This window comes from Orbicella franksi, chromosome 3, assembly GCF_964199315.1.
Source record: "Orbicella franksi chromosome 3, jaOrbFran1.1, whole genome shotgun sequence".
Classification (NCBI taxonomy): Eukaryota; Metazoa; Cnidaria; class Anthozoa; order Scleractinia; family Merulinidae; genus Orbicella; species Orbicella franksi.
The window spans coordinates 32,331,966-32,354,296 of record NC_138147.1 but is presented as its reverse complement, the minus strand read 5'-3'; the positions used below and the strand labels follow the sequence as shown (position 1 = coordinate 32,354,296).

Genomic DNA, 22,331 nt, shown 5'->3' with positions numbered 1-22,331 from the left:
TTTGTTATCTTCCATAATAAGAATATTTTCTGGAACTAATACTATTAGAAGAAAATATGCAATATTTGTGCACTTAGTTTGCAACTTTTTTCACTGCAAAATGTAACCGGTCCACCGAGGTCTAGATGTCGGTCTAAATGAGAATAAATACCCCCTCTCACTATTTCATTTTTTCTGACATTGACTTGTTAAAAGAGAAAATAGTAATATGGCAATAATCTCAATGTTTTTCAAAAGGAAAACTGAAGACAAAGAGTTAAATTAACTAAATCTAGTATATTAAATGGCATACTAACTTTTTCACGGTCGTCACCTGTTTGTTCTCCATACTTTCCGGACAAGATGCTTAAATTTGACTTTCTATTTATCCTTCTCTGGCGACATCTTTTATCATCTGCGGTTGACCATCAAATTAACTGGGCTGAGCAAGTCATACATGCTTTTTCTAGCTCATTTCGATTTCCTCCAGCAATAGTTTTTGATGGGCGCGATTCTGTAATGCCGATTATCTGTGCAGTTTATTTATTGAAAGGTTCTTGAACTGCCTAAGGTACACTGTTCGACGTACCGTCATCTTGCATATTCTGAGCACGCAGGGAAAGGCAAGCGGTTCTGGTGCAAGATACGCTTGCTCAGTCGTATAATCTCTTAATTTGCTAGGGCTAATATCCACACATTCAGTTGAAATATATATACGCCCAGTTTAAACAATAACCCCGACTTTGCTCAAAGCCATGTGATGAATCTATGCTTCATACAGGTAGAGCAAACGATGAGGTATAATATAGATGGAAAAATTATCCCAAAATATAATATCGCTCGAAATGAAGTCTCTGTAATCCTTTTTTTTTTTTTTTTTTTCAATTCGGTTTTCAATTTTTTATTCAGCAAACAACCATTTTCTTGTAAACTCAAGCAAAACTGACTGTTTATTTAAGTTCTACTTCAGTGCAGATTTCAACAAAGAAGCGTTTACATATCTAATATACGAAATTATAAGAGTATAAAACCATTGTTATATCTTCCGGCAAGATAGGAAGTCAATTTTTATTTTACTTCAAAGAGTACATAATTGAAATCCTTCTTCTGAAATTTTCCCTTTAAGTGTTCTGAAATGCATTATTGGCAACTTTCCAAGCAGGGAAAAACCGAGTTTGTTTTATAAAGTAAACTGAGTGCAGTACGAGTACAAATGAGGATTTATACTAAGATCTGAGTGGTATTTGAAAAAGACGTTCAAAATTTACAGGAGCCTTTAGGTGAGTGCAGTTTGAAATAATTTTTAAATGTCACGAGTAATGTAAATCCTTAATTTTAATCTTTCTCACGATAACCTTTTTATAATACAGAAAATAACGAACGCGCCTGTATTAATTTCCAATGCAGTGTAGTGTAAATTACAAATTAACGATAAATGCTGCCTGCTCTCAGCCAATCACAATAAAGTAATTTTGTCATTCATTTTTTTTTTTTTTTTTTGGATTTTGACAAAACGCTTCTAATTTTTTTTTTATCTTTTTCCTAGATTACGAGCAATATACACAAAAGATGTATTTTCTCAGTGGGTGGCTGATTCACAGATTAGCGCATTTAAGAAAAAAATGCGACTAAATAATCCATCATGTCTGCAGTTTAAAATTATTTTCTAGTAGAAACTAGCAAGACACACAGTTGTTTTCTCTTTTTTTGACCAAAAAAAAGTCGAATACGCCTAAATAAATCCTTTTGCCTTCAAGGAAGAAATGTTTTGTTGTAATTGTTATAAATTCAACACATGTTACCTTTTAACTCTTCTTTCATATCAGCAACATCAGTAAGCTTTTAGAGTAGTCAAAAGTAACTAGCACATATTCTGGTAATTGATATCATTTAAAAACAGTAATTATTTCATTGAACCTCTAGGGAGTCAAAATCTAGATATAAATAAATAACAATTTATAAAGTTTGTCAGATCGAGGCCTGAATTGAAATCAAATACATCATCATTCGAGCTTCCTGCATTGTGTTTTTAAGAATAAAACATCCATTGAGGCAAACTCTGAAACTGTTTCTGATCAATACGAAGAGATTCTTAATCATGCCACGTCCGTGAAGCAAAATTGTATCGTTTTTCTTTTTTTAAATATACTTCTTAGCACCTCTGTAGCTTTAAAATTCAGCATCAACGCCTGTTTGCAAATCTGACTAATAATTTATTCCACAGGGTTTAATACGTAAAGAGTAATATCTGAAGCTTAGTGTGGTGACCAGTGCACAGTCTCCAAAAGCGTGGATTTAAGCTTTGAGATTATAAGCTTTGACAATATTCTCATCGTTACACCTTGACAGGTGGGTTTGGCTAAATTTATAAGCAAGTGCTGACATAGCCATATATGAAATTCACATTACCAATTTATAGTGTGAAGACTTAAAGACTTGAAAACTTGAAAATTGGAGTAAGGTACTTCTCCTGGCCTTAATCAGCATCGGCGACACTAACTATTTCTCAGTAACAGAAACTGGTGAAAACTAGTCATCGATAACATATTAACGAAAGAGGGAGAACAGTTTGTAATGGTATATTTCCGATATTCAATATTAGTTCTTTGTGTTTCCTAACATAAACAAGCCAGCTATAGTTATAAACGATCTATTAATTACTTGTTCAGCAGTTTATCAACAGCTGCATGGGGACATGATTGCCGACTAAAGCACGTATGATTGAGAAATGTAAGTTATGATGAGATTTGCACTGACCCACTTTTCAGTTTTGGAGAAATAGGATAGATTGAGAGAAGGCTTAATAGCGTGTCTAGAGCACAACGATGAAATAAAAATAAATTGATATTACATTCACCCGCATAGATGGATTATAGGAAACCTTCCAAACCATCCCGAGTATTCTTCGTGAAAATGGAAAGCTCTTGTCCCTTAAGACTTTTCTTGGGACTACTAAATGTAATTTGATTTCTCAACAATTTTTTTCTGAACCAGTTTTAAGTCACTACTGTAATTTTAAAATACAGGCTAGAAGCGACAGCGTCTTTGTCAAGTAAGAAAACGCTGAATTTGACTTTAGAGTTCAGTTATCGTAAGTCGACTTCAACCGCTTCTATAAAATGTAGGCCATGTACAATGAGACTGCCATTTAAACCGTGCTTGAAATATGACCATATTTCATTGCCTTCTTTTCTCTTCTCTCCTCCCAAAGTAAATACTTCAAACAATTTATATGATTTACATCCTTTCAGTAAGGAATATAAGTATCTCGTAACTGGCATTTACTTCATTTATTTTGAAAAGAAACAGAGGAACTACTGAAGGGAAATCTAAGCGTATCTAAAGCGTTCGGAAACTTCAGAAGTGGATTCCAGCAGTCCGTTTATTAGTCCGCTTCAAATATTTCCAAACTGACACCAATAGTTTTGTTTTCTGAAGATAGAAGAGATAACGCAAGAACCTTCCAGAAAAATTCAGACTTCGCCCAAACTACCGTCTAAGCTTGGCCGCGATTAAAATATACAATTAGTTCCGCCTAGCAAGTTGGGTGGCTTTATAGTTCTGAAGTACGGAGTTATCAGCAGTTAAGGTAGAAACTTCGCTTCACCTACAGTTTCAAGTTTTATTTAAGTCATCACTGGAGGTCATGTAAATATCAAATACTTCTTACTCCAGACACAGCAGACCCTGATAAAGAAATAACAAAAAAAAAAAACAAAGAAAACAAAGAAAACAAAACGAAAAACAAAACAAAACGATCACATCACGGCGAGTTTTTCTATAATAACGCGTTATGACAGTGTTCCCAGTAACACTGAATGAGAATTCCATCAATTTTCTGGGTCCCCGATATTTACTGAGACTGGAAGAAAATTAATAAAAAGAACGAAACTCCTTTTCTCAAACTAAAACCAGATTTTTCGATACAGCTTATATAAACGTATTGATATACAGATATTTTTCAAGTATAATCGTACGGGGTTTACGATGTGAACACCCTTAGGATAAGAGTTACGTAAACACTTTCAAACACTATTTCATATGAATTTGCTGTCGATGCTGATTCAAGAAACATAGTAAGTCAAGGAAATCTGACTATAGTGAGCGTCACCACAGATGACAGTGGCTCATACGTTTGTACAGCTACAAACATTTGGGGTACCACAACATCATCACTACGGCTTGGAGTCTACACTTCTCTCAAGTTCGTTAACAAGCCTCCATCCTCTGTTGTTGTGAAAGTTAATGAAACCCTGAACTATCTTATTCCGTATCGAGTGATCTACAGCCAACAATTTTCTGGCTGTTCGATAGAGTCCCCTCATTACCTCAAGGCGCAGCTATTCAAACATCGAATTACTTGATTGTACCGTCAGCGAACCACACTCATGGCGGTACTTACACTTGCAGTGCTTCTAACTTACTAAGCTCAATTTACGCTGATGTCATCGTTTATGTCGAATACCCTGAGATTGCAGCGAGGTGAAAGTAAACATCAGCGAAGTAAGTGGTGAATACGTCATTGATCCAGATGGTGTACAAGGCGAGAATCCAATTACTGTTTACTGTGACATGTTCGACCAAGGAGGTGTTGGAGTGACAGTTGTCAGTCATGACAGCGGAAGCAGAACCCACTTCACTGGGGTAAACAATGATGATAATTACAAGCGTGACATCCAGTACATTGGCTCCAGTTTCTCTCAGTTAGCAGGACCGACAGAAGCTTCAACAAACTGTCACCAGTTCATTAAATATGAATGCAAGAAATCTAAGTTGAAAGACAACCAAGCTTATTGGAGGTCACGGGACGGTGCAAAAATGACCTATTGGGGTGGAGCTTCGTACGGGAACAGGTGCGCATGCGGAATGACAAATTCCTGTGCTGATCCTGTGGAAGGCTGTAACTGTGATAAGAATGATAGCACTTGGCGGGAAGACAGCGGTCTTCTGACAGACAAGTCTCACCTCCCTGTCTCTCAGTTATGGTTTGGCGACACTGCCGATGACGGAGAAGAAGGATATCATGGGAAAATTAAAGTGCTATGGAATGAACTAATCTTATGGGACAACAATCGCTTGGCAACGATTCACTTATTATAGCAAGGTCACTTGTAACACAAGCACACGACACGACCAGAATTAGTCATTTCTTGTTTTAATACAAAGTAATCCACGAGGCCGAGGCCGATGCAGTGAGTTTGGAAGTAGAAGGAATATTAGCGAGGGAGAAGATAATGAAAGAGAGGGAAAATAGAATCCGAGTGCCGTGTACTAAAAGTGTTAGAGGAAATTTTTGCCAATATAAATAACGAGAGATGGGACCTTCCTTAAACTACAACAGGCTCCTTTATGGGATCACTCCGGAAACCTCGAAGCTAGCCTTCCGCGGTCTGGTGACGAAGATTCTCACAAAGCCACTGAAATCGAATCATTAAGCCTTGGGCAATGTTTTCTCGAACTCTAGCTCATGTGTGCTTATGGAAGAATCTTTGTTTACAATATTGCCTCATTAGCATAAGCGATAAAGTTTCTGATGGAGCTACAAATCATTAGTTCTGAAAATTGCCCCAAGGAATTTGAGCCCAATGTATTGAATACTTTTTGTGCGAAGTGAGTTTGAAAACTCAAAATTTTACAAAGAATGTAATGAGCTCATTAGCGCCTTTTGCCACCGAGAAATTTTGCAGATTTTTAAAGCCAATTTCCCCTCGAATATTTCACCCAAAGAGCCGAAAATTTCAACAATTACTAAGTTCCCAAAGCTCTAAATGAAGTCAATTCGTGGCTAGCGTGATGCCTTCGCTGGGAAAAGTCGTATACATATTTAATAAGGATAAATGTGAATAATGACGTCAGAAAAGATCGTTCTATTCGGACTAACCAAGCATCCGTGGTTGTACATGCGCGTGATTTTTTCGTGACTAATCTGAGCACGATAAAAATTATACGGCTTTAAGCAAAAAATAATGAATGACTCCGACAGGGAGACTGGCTAGAGAAATTCATTCCAGGAGTTCTTTATTTCTTTCAGAGTGGCGAGGTGAAGCTTCTTTTCTTTGCACTTAAAAATCGAATCTAAAACAAATGAGGGCGGAGACATAAAAAGCCATAATGTGACACCTGTTCTTTTGGGAGGGTGCACATTTTTATATTTAAAACATGCTGACTGTAGCATAGAAATACCCAACACAATCAATATATCAATAAATTTCTCTCAAATATAAATGAAAGAACTTGGAGCAAAAAAAAAATCCAAGATATATATCAAAGGGTCATGTCACGGTCAGTCACACCTTTGCTTTTGTTTGCATGCGCGAGTTTGGCTATTACAACTGTGAAACTACTACAGATAATGAAACATACTTTCAGGAACACAACTTGCATTAAAGCAACAAGATTTCACTTCACCATGCAATATCAATAATCTAAAATGGCTGGGACTGACTAGGGTCCTTTAAATCGTTTGAAGCTAAGGAGATAGGCACATGAAATACCAAAATATGGGTTCTAAGTTAGCAAGACCAAAAGTGAAACACACAATATTAGATATACAATTTTATTCTGTTCCAACTTTGATTTATAGTGCTATTAAGCACTTTCTCCGCCAGGATGAATTCATAATGTCTCTCACAATCATATTGTAAATAATTCAAAAAAGGTTCTCTCTTTACATAAGTTAATCCATCAGCACTCCAGAGCCATTATCTATTGAATGTATCAGAGTTGCAAGTGTAAAATCCGTTAGGAACCTGTGTATAAACATTAATTTTGACTTGATGAGTAACAATGTCAATAAAAAAAGAGTAAATGTATAGTAGTGACGTTTCGCGAAGATCTTGTTGAGATATACATGTACAATACCCAAAATTAGTAGTGTTTTGTCGGTGGGAATCTAGCAAAACGTGTTATTTTAGTATAGTTTTAAGGACGGTACTTACTAAATACAAAGGTTTTTGCACCAGGTTAAGAACATGCGGAAAAAGTAGATCTTTGCAAGGGCTATTGGAATCCACGAAGAAAAATGGGGGTAGCCACGCATTTTTTCGAGATAATTACCCTTGAATCTCAACAAAAATGCTGACATCGGCATTTTTCTGAAAAAGAAGGGAAGGATATTTCTTCACAAATTTCCTTAGATTTCGCCTTTACATACAGAAAATCAAACGCATTTATAAAGATCTTAAAGCTACGTGGTAAATGGTAACATAACAACAATTTTTGGTATGTCTTTAATACCAAAATCATTGCGACAGCGCTTTTAGCGTCTCTGACAGCCTTCCTCTGGTTCAACTAAAATACAGTCTAAATACCTTTTGCTCACAACCAGAAACTAATTACGTGTTGAATAGGCTTGCCACTTCCATTTCATAACATAAAATGTAGGGGTAACCACGCGTTTTTTAAAGTTATTGATCTTTTTTGGAAACTTTTACGGTGCCTGTTACATTTTTTCTGTCACCTCCCCAGTAAGTAAAACATTGATTGCGTATCTCCCACTTGTTTTGCGCGCCCACCAAGCCATCTACATTTACAGTTGGATTTCAGTATTATTTTCGGCAGATAAAAGCTAGTTTTTCAGCTGGAAGGCGTTAACAGTTAGTGGTTAACGATATGCTACTATGTTTGTGTTCCTGGTTTAAGTACAGGTTGATTTAACTTGATTTGGTCACAGTAGGAAAATTTTGCTTTCATTTTAACCGTGCACTTGGTAGCGTAGTTGATTGCGTCAATGTCAATCCAGCGCGCGCGTGGCACTTGAACCATGCCTTGCGTGATGCGCAGATCATGTGCGCACTAACAAAAGTAGGCACCGTCCTTAACACTACTGCTGTTAACAGGTCTCCGTGAGCCATATTTACTGTAGACATACAACTCGTTTCCATTGCGTTTCTCTGAGTCACAGTGGATGTTTAATTTGGGTCAAATTTGTCAAAATTCCGAAGCCAAAATTTGAAAGCCAGCTTACCGTCATCAACCCGTGCTCTGTTCATTGAAAAAGCACGCTGTTTCAGACAATCAGAGCGCGCGTTATATGGAAACTTTACTATAATGTAAAATACAAAAGCTTACCAATGATAAGTGCAGCCACCTTCACGGAGTCGTAACCATTCAGATTATGAAGTTCTTTGACACACACTTGGAAGCCTCTAGTTGTAATTTGCTAATAAACAAAGAAGTAAAAAGAGGGTATATTCAGGAAGACATTGAGAACTGCTAAAAAAAGAGAAACTGGGAACCGAAACGAATTTGTAAAAGACAGCTAGCACTGCTAGGAGATTGGATCCAAGGGTAGAATTAGCATGTGTTATGATTGCGGAGTAGCTTTATATCCCTCAGCGAGGTTCTGTGAAATATTTTTCGACGCATTGAACTTTACGCTTTAACAGAATCGCACGTATTGAATTGTCCTTGGTAAATTTGCAGTTGTTTACGCGTGCAGCGCAGGTTTTTCAATAATTTCAAGTTGTTAAAGTCAAGAACCCGTTTATGTCCTTCTTTTAGTGTTCTCAGGAATATAATTATCCATCTACATCTAAACTTTCTTCCAAAACTTCGGAAAAACGATAAAAAAAGTCGCATTTCGTGGACGATCGACAGCTACTACACTCTAATGGCTGATAGTATATGAGTTGCTTAGCCAATCAGATTGCAGCATTTGCATTAGTATACTAGTAAAATTCTACTAAATACTGTTAATAGCCTATCGAACAATCTGGCAATGATAATTGTAGATCACAGAACGCAAAATATTTCCCACAAATTTGGTATTGATGGCTCGTATGCAAGGAAACAGACTGCGAAGATGGTGGAGAATGTCACATTTACATACCTCTACCCAAGTGGCAATGCTGTTATGTTCGGGACTGGCTGAATTAAGATGAGACGCTGACACAATGACCGTGGGCGTCGAATTCTTGGGCGTTGTAAAATTCACGGTCTGGGAGTGAAACAAATGAATAAAAAACGTTTGAATTCTATACTTAAATAAATAGTTGGAACCATAAGAACTTCATAACAAGAAGATTAAAAGATATTTATAATTTTAGCAACAAAACTGTTTTTTCCCTTTCCCGCGACAGAAAGATCATAACTTTAATTAATTACGAGTTCAAACCTTCAGCGGGAATTAATTATACTGGACAGAAGGGATTATTGCTCTCGGTTTTGAATTTCGATTATTTTGTTCATTCTCCACTTGAATCATTTGATAGCAAAGGGGCAATTTGTTTTCTTTTCAATATCACGAGTGAAAAATTACTCATACATTTCGGCGTGAATTGTCAAAATTGTCATGGCAACGTTTGGCGCGACTTTTCTCGATACAACGAATAGGTCAAAAGCCCACGAGCGTTGGCGTAATTTGTCAAAATTCATAAGGACTTTGCTAAAACGCGCGTGAAATTATTTCTCAATTACCCTCGTCGTCATTTGATTACCCATTCATGTATCCGCCACTGGTGAATATTTATTTTTACAGTAACTGCAGAAATTCTTGTGCGCTCACTGGATAATTTTCATTGTCAATAAAAGGACACACATGACGTCATAATTATGCCTTGTTTGGTATTGTAAAAAACAAATCGATTTCAGTTTTTCATGCGTCTGTCCTGTTATTGACAACGAACTTCGTCATAACATTGTCAGAGTAGTCTGCGGACGAAATTAGTTGTCAATAACAGAACAGACGCATGTAATACTCACATCAATTTGTTAAATGAGTTATTTCTAGTTCATAAATTAAAATTTCTGAGGTTAAATATAGCAATGAAGCACGTAAAATTCTCACCTCACAGTAAGAGTTGTGATTCTCAGCAAGAGGTAAAAAGTTGTTTTGGAAATCGATGATATGTTTTTCACCGGCAAGATTTGTTGGAAGTGTGTCGTATACAAACCAGTTCTGCAGGAAAAAATCAGAGTGATATAAGAAGAAAATTATCCCACCGTTCAACAATGGAGCACTTTTTCTCAGTACAGACCGTTTATAGAACTTTTTAAATTACGAAATAACCGCATATTTGAATTTGAAAAAGGTTGCAATGACTGTTTTTAAAAGCGGAGCGCTTTGAATTTATCCACGTGTCCAGCAGCAAATTTATTGGAAGAAAACAGTTCAACTCCCACAGGATTGGTTTCGTACACCAACATGGCCGTCAGTTCATTATTTTGAGACACCAATATAGCTGCAGTGTCGTCATGTGAAAACAGTGTATTTTTTGCAAGGGTTGGACAATCTTGGACAATATCAACTTCATTAAGGTGGCTGAACACAGTTTTTGATACCTGCGTTTCATTCACCTTTTTCTCTATTAAAACCCTTGATCTTTTGCTCACCAAAAATGGCAGCAAGCAAGTTAACACCACAAAATTTGGTTTATTGATAGTCAAGCTGACGTATTGCCGTTGCCATGGCAACGTCAATAAAGATAAACAGGCCCTTAAAATCGGTTTTGTTTATTTGCAAAAAGTCTGGTCATTAGATTTTCTTTACAATTTGCATGCAACAAGCTTGTAACGATGCTCACAAGTAACACTATTTTAACAATAATTTAACAGTGAGATCTCTAATTATCCCTTGTTGAAGGTTCACTGGAATTTCTAAAATTTCCTCTGTTAAAGTTCAATTTTTTTTTCAATACTCCAGTTACTTATTTCCTAAAGTATTTTCGTGCCAAATTTCGTGAAATTCTAATGAGTGGTTCTCGAGAAATAGGCGTATTTCCGAGAAAGCTATTCCGCATACAATGACTTACGCATGCGCTGCATTTAACTGGCTTCTTTCGGTTTCAAAGAAAAATCAGAGAATTGCTGGGTTCTTGGCATCGACACTTTTTCTAAAACCATGAATACACTGTTTCAGTTATGAAGGAAAATAGCGCAGATAGCGCGGGCATTGAGCAAATAAAATGATCGCTGTATCGACGCCGTTTTTGGTATTTGCAATCCTTGTGCGCGCGGTGAATCGTATTAGCAAGAGCGCGCGCGAAAACTGTGTTCGGCCACCTTAAAAAATAAACACTCTAAGTGTTTTCCGTACGTCACTTTTCCGAGTGACGTCAATCGGTAAATGAAATATCTTTTTTAATATATATCTACCTCTCTTATTTCGCTTCCTTATGTCCATTTCCGCTTTCTCTCTCTTAATACCCCCCTCCATTCCCTGCCCCCTCCCTTTCTTCTCCACCTCTTGAAAGGGGGCTCCTGTCACTCATTCATTAGTTTAAATTTTGTAATACGTTGTATTACGAAACTAATTAGGGTGTCTTCAGCACTTACGACTGTCGAAACACCGAGATCCAGTCCGTCTGCGCTTAACAAGCGGACTCTTCAATCGTTAGGTGTCGGATAAGTCATTAGTTAAACATTTCAATCTCTCCAAGGTACTGAAATTTGAAACTACGGCAGAAGACTCGATTGTATGACTCACTGAGCCCTGAGTGTCAAAGGACTTCATGTTACAACGTCGGTGACTCGTGCCTTACTGTTAAAAATAGTGTTTATTAATAACTTACCAATCTGATGTCTTTATGTAATCCATCAAAGTTCTGCATTTCTCTCGAACAGGTGAGAAAGGTATTGGTGTTGACACTCTCGACCCAGACCGTGGCGGCGTCGTGTTTCAGACCCACTACTGTGTGCTGAGCAGTCACCAAAATGTGTGGTGAGGAAATCTCGGTTGCCTGAAGTAGTGAGAAAAATATATCGTATGCTCAACTTTTTATTAAATGAATGTAACTTCGTCCTCCGTTATTTCAAATGTTCAAAGATATTTTTTTTTTCTTATAAGAAACAGATGTTTGGCCCTTCTTACAATAAATGGCGATTCAAATAAATCCCTCTTACAGTTTAAGCTGTTTTCAAAACAGACCCTGCCTTTAGTGAAGTGGCTAGTTATAAAATATGCTCTTCTACTTTCCTATAGTGTCCATAATAACCCCTTTTAATTTGTTACTTTCGATTTCATTTGCCGGCTCTATTCATAGAGTAGATTTGACTTAGTTTGGACTTGGATATTTCAACGTCAGAATATGAAAAAATGAATTGCACCCCTCTCTATCGACTGCTAAAACGGTAATTGGTACCTTGGACGTAAAAACAAAATTCTTGGGCATTCAAAGGAGCTCATTTTCGGAATTTCGAGTAATTTTGGCCACGTAAAAAAAAAAAAACCCCTTTTAATTAAAGAAAACCTAAATAGTAGTTTAGTAAGAAGGAAAAACAGCAAATAGATAATAAACGAACAAGGATGGAGGAGACGAAAGGATTATAGACGACCAACTTGAAAGATACAGGCTTAACTTTTCAAGATGAGCTAACCGTGACGTAGGTCCTTTAAGGTTTGGAGCATAAACGTATTAACTTGACTTGTCTCGGTTCAGACTCACTTCAAATGTAACTGATTCGCATTGTGTTCCATCCCACCAATTTGTCATAATGACTTGACCAGCCGAAGCACTCTTTGGAGCCTCCTGGAAAGCGATGAAATCAATAAATGTGAGCCCGCCATCAGGAGTCAAGCGGTCTAGTCTTCCTGCTTTAAGCGCACACACATCAAAGGAGGTGAGGTTAACGTTCTCGACCCAGGTCACTGCAGCGTCGTGAATGAAGTTTCCGCTATAGTTGAAATAGTTGATGGTGGTCTGAATGCGAATATTTCCTTTGCTGCTCTGGAAAATTCCCGTCTTAAAGTAAACCTTTCTGCAGCGCACATCCTCTGTCTCTAAGCGGAGGGCAACACGACCTCGTTGAAGGACAAATGCTGATAATAAAAGTCAAACAAATTCATGTACTTTTTACGAAGATTTCTTCGAGCTGTGCATTAAGAGAACATCTAGCCTTACACCAAAACTTGCTTTCCAGATGATTTGATCGAGAATGCCTAAAACGTTGGAAGAATTAAGCGTAATTAAATATTGTATTATCACTTGGATAATTGACAAAATTATCCAATTAAACGACACATCAAGGGGAGGGTTTCGTTCGTTTTGGAAAAGAATTCAAACCGGAATTTTTCATCTAATGGAGAGCACCCCTCATGTACCATAATATTGCTCCATATCGCCAATGGACGGTTCCATCCCTTTTCGAGAGTGATAAATAGAAATTTCTCTTTACGAAAATTTATACAACGCGAAACCTGCAGTTAATGAGAATATAGAAAAAGCATCCATTGGGATATCATTACAGGTTCTAAAAAGTAACATTATGCAAGAAATTAATTGTACTGAGTCAAACAGTAAGAATGACTTGAGCGTGGAAGTTGAGTGATTAGTTTTTGTTTTTTTTTTTAAGTGATTTGTAGAATGCCATGCACTTGTAGTGTACAGTTTTCCATGTGCTTAATTAGTGCGAGATACAAACAGCTGTTTATTTTTTCCCTAGTTTACGAATAGAGTGACAGCAGTTAAACTGGAAAGAAGAAGAAATGTTCCAGCAATGCTTTTCAAGCCTTCTTTGACTTTCTTGATTTCTTGATATTTTACGGTAAGATATTAAGCCACATAAAACAAGCAAGGACTTACGTTTGCATCCGCCATAGTGCTTTATACCGGGTTCTTCTTGTGCCTGACACACGTGGTAGTTGTATTCACATTTGTTCTTGTGAGTGACGTCATTGCTGTCACACAGTGGAGCCGACTGATCTCCTGTGCAAGGAATACACACGCATTTGTGTGTTGTTTCAGTAGGCGCTTGGCATTCCCCATAAAATGGGCATGTTCTACCGTTGCAGGGATGGTAATCTGTCAAGATAGCAAGTCTATTTCAGTGTGAATTTCGAGATGAATATAGTATATAGGCGTGGCCGTTAGGTGCTACTTCAAGAATCAGAGCGGAAAATGATCTTCACTTCGCGGACGAAAATTGAATAACTCGCATTTGCTTTGTTTTTCATTACTCTGCTTATTTTAGATTGGCGTATTAGAGCGGTTTTCATTTGAGTGTCGCAAAGTAATTACTTTTGCATTTCTACGCCACACGATTGACCAAAAAAAACTCGCGCCACTTTTTCATCCAATCAGAAGTTAAACCAAAACCAATCACAACTCGCTCGCACACGTTTTCCCATGTATTTATTACGAGTTTTGATTGGTTCACTGGACTGTCTGTATCTTTTGTACTTAGCCAGAGTGATTACTTTGGTTTTCGTTTTACGATGTATACTCTGTTAAAAACTGCTATAAATCTCGCGCCACTTTTTCATCCGATTAACCAGTAAAACCACACCCAATCGTCAATGGTTCGCGCCCGTTTTCCCGCGCTTTTTGTCGGCTACAGGTATTTGCTCAGCGTTTTGATTGGCTCACTGGATTTTCTGTGCCGTTTTTGATTGGAAAAAGTTTTGACTTGGGTTTTGGTTATACGACACACAACTGAAAACCGGTTCAGTAGGTTAGACATTAAAACCGCAACGATAGCATACTTACACCCAGCAGCCATATAATTAAGCGTGATGGGGTCGTGATGAGCGTCATAGCGTTGAATATCCTTCAAGCACACCTGGAAGTCTGTCGTTGTAATGCTCTAATAAAATGAAATCAAGCATCGTTACAGGCAAACCTTTTGAAACCTAACGTAAAGTAAACGTGAGATCGGGACCACAACTTAGAGTTTCATAGTTTCAATTCCCTAATAACTCCAAACTTCAAGAAATCAAACTTCTTTCCTTAAAAATAGATGATAGAAAATAAAGCCTCCTTAAAAGTATTGAGGAACACATGGAGCAACATCGAAAATTCACGGTTGCGACGGTGATAAGAAATGATGTGCAGTTCAAACAGTATACAGCTCGTAATAACTGGGCCTTAGTCGGAAAAAATTTTGATGAGGCAATGTCCATGACAAAATTGTGACAGAGGCAATGTCCAGGAAAAAAGTATGACTGAGGCAATGTCCATGGTTCAATTCGTTTCCAAGGTATTGAGAGTATGCATTAAAACCGAAAATAATGACTGCGCAAGTGCCTCCGTTTGCCCTTTAGTTGTTCCGGCCCTGGATAAGATGCATTTATCGCACTGCCCTTTAATGAGACTTAGCTCCTTGAGTGGACAATTTGGACGAAATTATGGTCTGAAATAAGTTTACTTTTGAAAACAGAAAGGAATACTACGGTAGTTTCCGAAGAAAAAGTGTTACTTTTGTGAATTCTCACTTCAATCCATTCTGTAATTGCGTTATCATCAGCATCAATGCGGGCGTTGACGTCATCTTTGTGATGCTTGGTTGTCGTAACCAGAGTTGGAGTTTCAAAGAATCTCTGAGGGAAGTCGATAGTCTGAAAAAATAGAAACAATTTTTAAGAATGTCAAGGCTTGTGCCAAGGTCTCAAATCTCGGCTACTGCGAGTTGCGTTAAATAAATTAAACTTTGAAACAGCGTGAAGATTTTGTGCCCGGCCACTCTCTCCCTTTTCCCGCCTTTTTCACTCCGGTCGTTATTCTTTAGATGCTACTAAACTCACTTTGCAGAAGCTATAGCCTTTGCTATCATCAGGGCTATAGTTGTTGGGAAAGCTCATTTCATCGGCCAAAGGTAATGTCCAACTACTCGGTACACTAGAGTTAGTGAAGGCCAAGATATTCTGAAAGAGGACAAAAAAGACTGTGGTTATACATACTATATATACTAAAACGTGAGTTAAATTCCAAAAGAGACCTGCACACACGCTTGAGTATACAGTATTTTTACATGGCGTCAGGGCAGCTATTGCTGGTATTCAAAAACAATGAAACGGCCGCCATGTTGGCGTGTCCAAACCAATCCCGTCGGAGTTGAATTCTTTTCTCTGTCTTAAGTAAACACTTTGTATTGTTCTAATAAATTTGCTTGGCTGCTGGTCACGCAAGTACTTTACATGTATATTCAGTAACCTAACAGATGTTGTACGAAGACAACTATTTTTAATGCAAATTTGTTTACATTTTTGTTATAGGAAGACAGACACTCACTTTTCGATTTTTAAATAATTTTCAATCTTTAGTTTTGAATTCTGAAGTAGCAATTCTCCGTCAAGTCTTGAATATGAAAGGACTGTTATTTCATCAACAAGATCTCTAAATATTTGTCTACAAAAGCCCCAAATACTTACCACAGACAGGTATTTGTGCGCATCATCAAAGTTTTTCAACTCGCGAAGACATGCTCTGAAATTATATCTAGTAACATCTTCCGCCCAGACGCTTGCGGCGTCATGTTTGTTTGCAACAGGATGGACAGGGGTTACGAACACGTACGGAGCTGTGGCAAAAGGCTGGAGAAGGAATAAAAACCTTAACGGGTGAGACCAAATACCAAAAGGGAGCTTACGTAAACCACGACGGCAATGGCAAAGGCAACGGCAACAACACCGTCACCAAACAGAAGGCTAAGCAATGGCTGTGCACATGCGTTATAAATCTTTGTGCATTTCTCAACTGTTCTCTGTAAAATCACCAGACGTGAAACAAAAGGCAAAACAATGGCTGTGCACATGCGTTATAAATCTTCGTGCATTTCTCAACTGTTCTCTGTAAAATCACCAGAGGTGAAATGATCACAAGTTTTGAGCATTTTGAAAAAACGTGAACTACTACAGATAATTTTTCCTATTATTCCTGTTTTATTTTCCTTCTTGAATTAAATTGATCGCGGACGCTACATCGTTAAGTGGAGTAAGACTTAAAACCGCTCGGCTTATTGAACAGTTCTAGATAATTGCGAGGTGAAAAGATAACATATAAATCCATTTTTTCCAGCCATCGACCTTGCCGTCGCCGTCGTCGCTGCTTAAAGGAGCTCAGTCACGGTTTGCACATTTTGAAAAGTTTAGCCTAAATTTTTTCAAATTCGTCGTTTGCAATCCGTGTCAATCTTCACCATCCTTGACCATCCTTGTTCTTTTACGGTTTATTATTATCTCTTTGATGTTTTTCTATCTTAGTAAACTATTATTTTCAGGTTTCCTTCCATTTAAAGGAGATTTTGTACGTGGCCAAACAAAAGACAAAACACCGTGACTGGGCTTCTGTAAGCTCCTTAATATTTTGGGTGAAGCCCTAAACTTTCATAGACGGTAGGTGTGACTCGAATAGCTGTTATTGCAGTTGAGTCTGCGGTCAAATATTCTTTTGTTTTAAAAGGCGTGCAAACGAGGCGAAAGGGTCAATACAATGCAGAATTGACCCTTTCCCCTCGTTTGTATGTCAAGCCGCTGATAACTACAACAACAGCTATTGTTCACGACCTGACGTATGTTTCTAACCAATATCTTTCTTGAAAGAGCCAAAATAATTTCCGTTGAATCATTGATATATAGTTTCCAGAAAGTTTTCGAGGCCAGCAAGATAATGCAAAAGAGTTTAGTCGTTTTCTTGGGTTCTTGCTCGTGATAGAGAGGGCAATATACAACGCTAATAATTTACCACAAAGGCGGAAAAAAGGATTTTATTTAGTACCAGCAAAAACAGAAGGGTTTTCCCTGCAAACAGCTGATCCATTTATTAACCGAGCGTTTTGCATTTTTTTTTTTTTTTAGTTTTGCAATTTTAATGTTGCGTCCTGCAAATGGGCTACTCTACATTATTGTATTTATTTTAATATTTACTAACCTTTGGAAAATCTTCCCGAACGCACTCAGTTCCTGTGGTCCACATCGGAATATTGACTTTCCTCTCATATGCGCCGTTTGAAACAGTTCGATAGGCAATCCACTGCAAAGACACAGTCCTGGATCCAGCGATCGCTCCGGAGGTGGCAACACATCCTTGAAAACTGTATATTGCAAAAGGCTATTTAGTACTCCGCGAAATTCCGGCTAACACAGGTTTTTTTAACGATCACATTTTGTTCGTACAAACTTTTGTCTTAAAACTGCTTGAAACTTAATAATTAGTGAAACCCTGTAGATTTTCGAGTATACGAGATGTTGCTTTAATTTTCAGCAATAACTGCTGACTCTCTGGGTGGAAAAAGCCCCAAGGAGACCATATTCAGTTCGAGTTCTAACCCACGCCAGTCAAATGGTGCCTAATACATCTGACCCTGGTTGTTCGAAAAGTAAATAGGGAGTTTAAAAAACCACGTCGGCTACGCCGAGGACAACGTTGATTAAAAAAGGAATTTATACTTTACCTATGAATCTCGCGGTACTCTAAAGTCACTCTATGTTCATTACAGTCAAAACTATCACAAAAGTAAAACTAAAACACAGCGGTAAATTTGAAATATAAATTTGAAAAATTAGCCGTTGTGGTTCACGTTCTCTAGACAACGCATAATTTGGTCATTTCACGTTGTTTTGCCGAGGACGGCAAAGAAATTTACCAGGATTATTATAACGCACGTGCCCAGCCATTGTTCTCCTCGTTAAACATTTTGTTCAGCGACGTTACCTTTGCCGTTGCCGTCGTGATTTTCTCACTCCCTAATAGCACTACATTCACTGGCTAAGTCACTATCCATTTAATAGCATGGTTTGTTTTGTAAATAACCAGTGGACAGCGATTTAGCCGGTGGATAGCATTATCCACCTTTCGAACACTTGGGTACTGGTTTAAGTTCCCAGGCCACGGGTAATCGTGCCACGCCCTTTCAATAATCAGAGCTGATATTTTTGTCGCGAAATCAGAGAATAATGCCCCGTCCACACTACACCGGAGAAAATTGACAACGTAGCTTTATTTCTCTGGACAGGCCTTCCGTCCACACTAATCCGTCACGAAAACGGAGCTTTTCGAAAACGCTCTTCACACCGGAGGAATTTGAAAACGCCTGCTTTATTTGCGTTTTAGTCTGGACAGAAAACATTTTGAAAACGATTCGTTTCCAAAACGATCACAGTTAGAAATCGTGACATTTCCCTGCCAGAGTTATACTGAAACACAAATCCTAAATGACCGGTGATATTGTTGCGTTTTCAAATTTCTCCGGCGTAGTTTGGACAGAAAACATTTGATGCGTTATCTGCAGAGTGAAACCTCCGTTTTCAAACTCCCTCGCCGTAGAGTGGACGGGGCTCATGCATATATTTTAAACAATCATTTCTTCTAATCATTTGATTTTCTTACCCTGATCTCGAGGCACTCCCTATCCAGGTTACAGCTGCCTCGTATTTCTTAGATGTAACAGCCAACTGCACGCGAACGTCGTCAGAGGAGAACTCTGGGTCAAAGGGAAATATTTTGCAGTCATAGTTTTTACCTTGTAGGACATGTATGTCTCCAGATCCAAATAGCATTCCATTTGAGCCTGACAAAGAAAAAACAAGAGAGGAAAAATGTACCATGGTATAAAACTATCAGAACACAACTGAACCTAACCGACGGCAATATAACTCAAGTAAAGGTGGCCAGACGCCACATTTGCAGACACATTTTCATGTGTGTGCAAATGTTGTGATTCTGTCCCTGTTACGTGTCCCCGCTACACGTCCCTGCTACATGTCGCCTCAGTGTGTACCACATACGTTTTTGTCGTTGCAACATGTTGCTGCAACATATTCCCTGCAACATGACCCCTCGTGTCTGGTCACCTTAAAGCAAAGAGGACCGGTAGAAGACTTCAATCAGAAATATACAAATGGACACTAAGTGACGAACGGAGCTAGACAAATTAATGTTAGTTCTTGCTTATTGCTTTCTTTCCGCCGTTAAATTTTCAAATGGCTATATAGGCCACTTGTTCAACTTTGAAAGGAATAAAGTTTCTTAACTTTGCTTCTGCTTCGCAATTCGAAAGATCCTGAATCAGTACGTAACAGTAACTTTCCTCCGCAATTCCAACTTCACAGCGTCACGGAAGTAATTATTGAATTGAACAAGACGCCCAAAGAAATGAGTTTTAACGGCAAGGTTTTTTTAAAATGAGATTGCTAGATTCTTTCCATTACAAGCAAATATTGACACGAACCAAGTCCTGCAGGTCAACTGTTCTTTAACTTTCCAGTGACAAAGAAAAAATATCGATTTTGTAAAAATGTATATCACAAGATACGACACTCGGTCGAACATTTATTTTCTGCTTTCGCGAACAAATGCTTCCGTCAACTTGAATAATGTACGTTCAGATACTATTACAGAGAAACTGAATTGAAAGTCTTCCCGTTCATAAGCACTGAAATGAGGTAAAATCCCTAATTATCAATATACTAACCTGAAATTCGTCCAAAGACAACAAATGAGAGTGTGAAAACTCTTGCAAAAACTAGAAGATGGCACATGACCGAACCAAACTCTGACACTGCAAAACACGGTGGCCGACTCCCGAAGAAAGAAACTGTGGTAACGAAAGGAAAAAAAAAAGGTTAATAAATATAGCTGAAAAACAAAAGCAAAGGTTGCAAGACGCACCCGTTCAGTAAACGTGACAACCGCACGAAACTTTGCAACGTAAAAGTTTTAAATACAAACGAACAAAGGGTATTCAAACAAAATAACCATTCTCATAGAAATTTAAATTTTGCATGGTAGTGGAACGCACGCTCCAATGTGAGAAATTATTGTCAGGTTCATTACTTTTAAGCTAGTCCTTTGTTGCAAACTGTACAATTTCTGAAATTTTTCGCGCAGGAAATAAGCGTGTGGACAGCGAGGAAAGCTAACTTTTCTTTTATCGAAAAATAAAAATGTGGGAATTGTAATAGTGCCACTGAGGAATAAAAGCCAAAAATTAAAATGGAAACTTCCCTTCTTCAGCTGCTCAAATTTGGTGCGAAAAATTAAGGCGGCACGTCAAAACAATACCGTGCGAGAAAAAAATCCACCAACAGTTAAATTTCGCACGTTTTCTTAATTTTTTTCAACGAGTGAACTAGGGTGTGACAGACACGTATGCGAAACTCTTGCACATGTTGTTGTTGACTGCGCTGTAGAGAATAAGTCGTCAAAAAAATATCGTCCAGTATCCAGAATTTGGGAGAGAGTAAACATACTTTATGAATAGTAATATTATCGTTTTAAAAATTTTAAGAGGTGAAGACAAATTTTACTGAAAAGAAAAGAAAACAAAAGTGCTCTCAGTGTACTGGATGGAATTTTATTTTGCTAAATGTTTGATGTCAGGTTCTTTCTGCTAAACTGAATGACTACAGCTTCATTTCCGCTGACGAAGACGACGGCTGTTACAACTCGTCCTTCGACGACTTTGACGAAGAAGAAGACGAGGACGACAAGGAGGAAGAAAGGAAGGACGAAAAACCGTCTCACCGTGGACGTCGTAGAAGAGGCAAGTGACGGGATCAGTTCTGTGTTATGGGAATGTATTAGGCAGCGTCCACAATACACTAGAAAAATTTGAAAACGCAGCCAGCAGCTTTAATTTATTTATATGGTTAAACCTACCGTGCACGCTAAATTCATGAAAACTGAGCTTTTCAAAAATGATCTTGAAACCGGAGGAATTAAAATAACGCCGACTTAAAGTGCCCATAATGTCAAAAAAATTTTTTTGCTCATCTAATTCTACATTTCACCTACTGAACTTCTGCGAAAAAAATTTTTCGATTTGGATAAAATGCAATGTTTTTATTTAGCTCTTATTAACCGAGCTGGAGGTCTGTATGAGAGAATCTTGACCGTGGTCGTGAGTACAAACCGAACGCAGTGAGGTCTGTACACACGACCGAGGTCAAGATTCTCCCATACAGACCGACTTAGCTCGGTTAATAAGATGTTTATTATATGGCAAAGAAGAAAACTTTAATTCGTTTAATGTAACTGGTTTGCTGACAGTTTGCTTGCGAACGGCGATGAGCTTAACTGAAAACTGCCGAAATTTGCTCGTCCTCTTTACTTTTTTTTGTCATCAGGCTTTTTGGCACTTCCATAAATGATTGAGAAGAAAATAAAAGAAAATGGTGAACATTTTTGTACATTAGTTTGCTACTTTTTCAACGCAAAATGAAACCGGTCTAGCTAGATGCCGGTCTAGATGGGAAAATCTAGACCGCGGTCAATATAGATTTCAGCCAATCAAATTCGTGAGTTCGGTAGTTCCCAGTCTTTGTGAGACACAGCCATATAATAAAAGTATTTAAAGACGTTCAAATTTGCCGCCATTTTGGTCCACCATTCGCACCAGTCTTCCTCGGTTTGAAGTGAGTCGTGACGTTGGTTCAGGAACACGTGATTTGGGTCATGACTTATCTGACTTGAAAACAAGTGGAAATTTTGCTTCAGAGTTGTCTACATTTAGTTGAAAATGCCGGAAGGGTGTGTTGCCGCTCTTTGTAACAACGTTAATGATCCAGAAAACAACATCAGTCATTCAGTCTTCATCGTAGGTTCCTGAACCTACGTCACAGGCATCAGTCTCGTGGCCATTTTGAGCACGTTATTCTTGTGATCAGCGGCAGGGGTCGACCGCAAGAAAAAAAAAATTTG

At 38.1% G+C, this 22,331-nt stretch overlaps 1 protein-coding gene and 1 pseudogene across 1 annotated transcript; one reads left to right on the top strand and one right to left on the bottom strand.

The window, feature by feature from the left end:
• Nucleotides 1–772: 772 nt before the first annotated feature.
• LOC145482530 (contactin-associated protein 1-like) lies at nt 773–5,458 on the top strand (annotated as a pseudogene).
• A 617-nt stretch (nt 5,459–6,075) lies between these two features.
• LOC145482087 (uncharacterized) lies at nt 6,076–17,959 on the bottom strand. The gene is made up of 12 exons (XM_081460681.1): nt 17,562–17,959; nt 16,064–16,225; nt 15,437–15,556; nt 15,128–15,250; nt 14,403–14,499; nt 13,500–13,718; nt 12,363–12,736; nt 11,490–11,657; nt 9,767–9,877; nt 8,810–8,917; nt 8,050–8,140; nt 6,076–6,728 (listed from the first exon to the last, which is right to left on the bottom strand). The coding sequence occupies exons 1-12, from the start codon at nt 17,604–17,606 to the stop codon at nt 6,721–6,723; spliced, it is 1,626 nt and encodes a 541-aa protein (XP_081316807.1). The 5' UTR covers nt 17,607–17,959; the 3' UTR covers nt 6,076–6,720.
• Nucleotides 17,960–22,331: the final 4,372 nt, after the last annotated feature.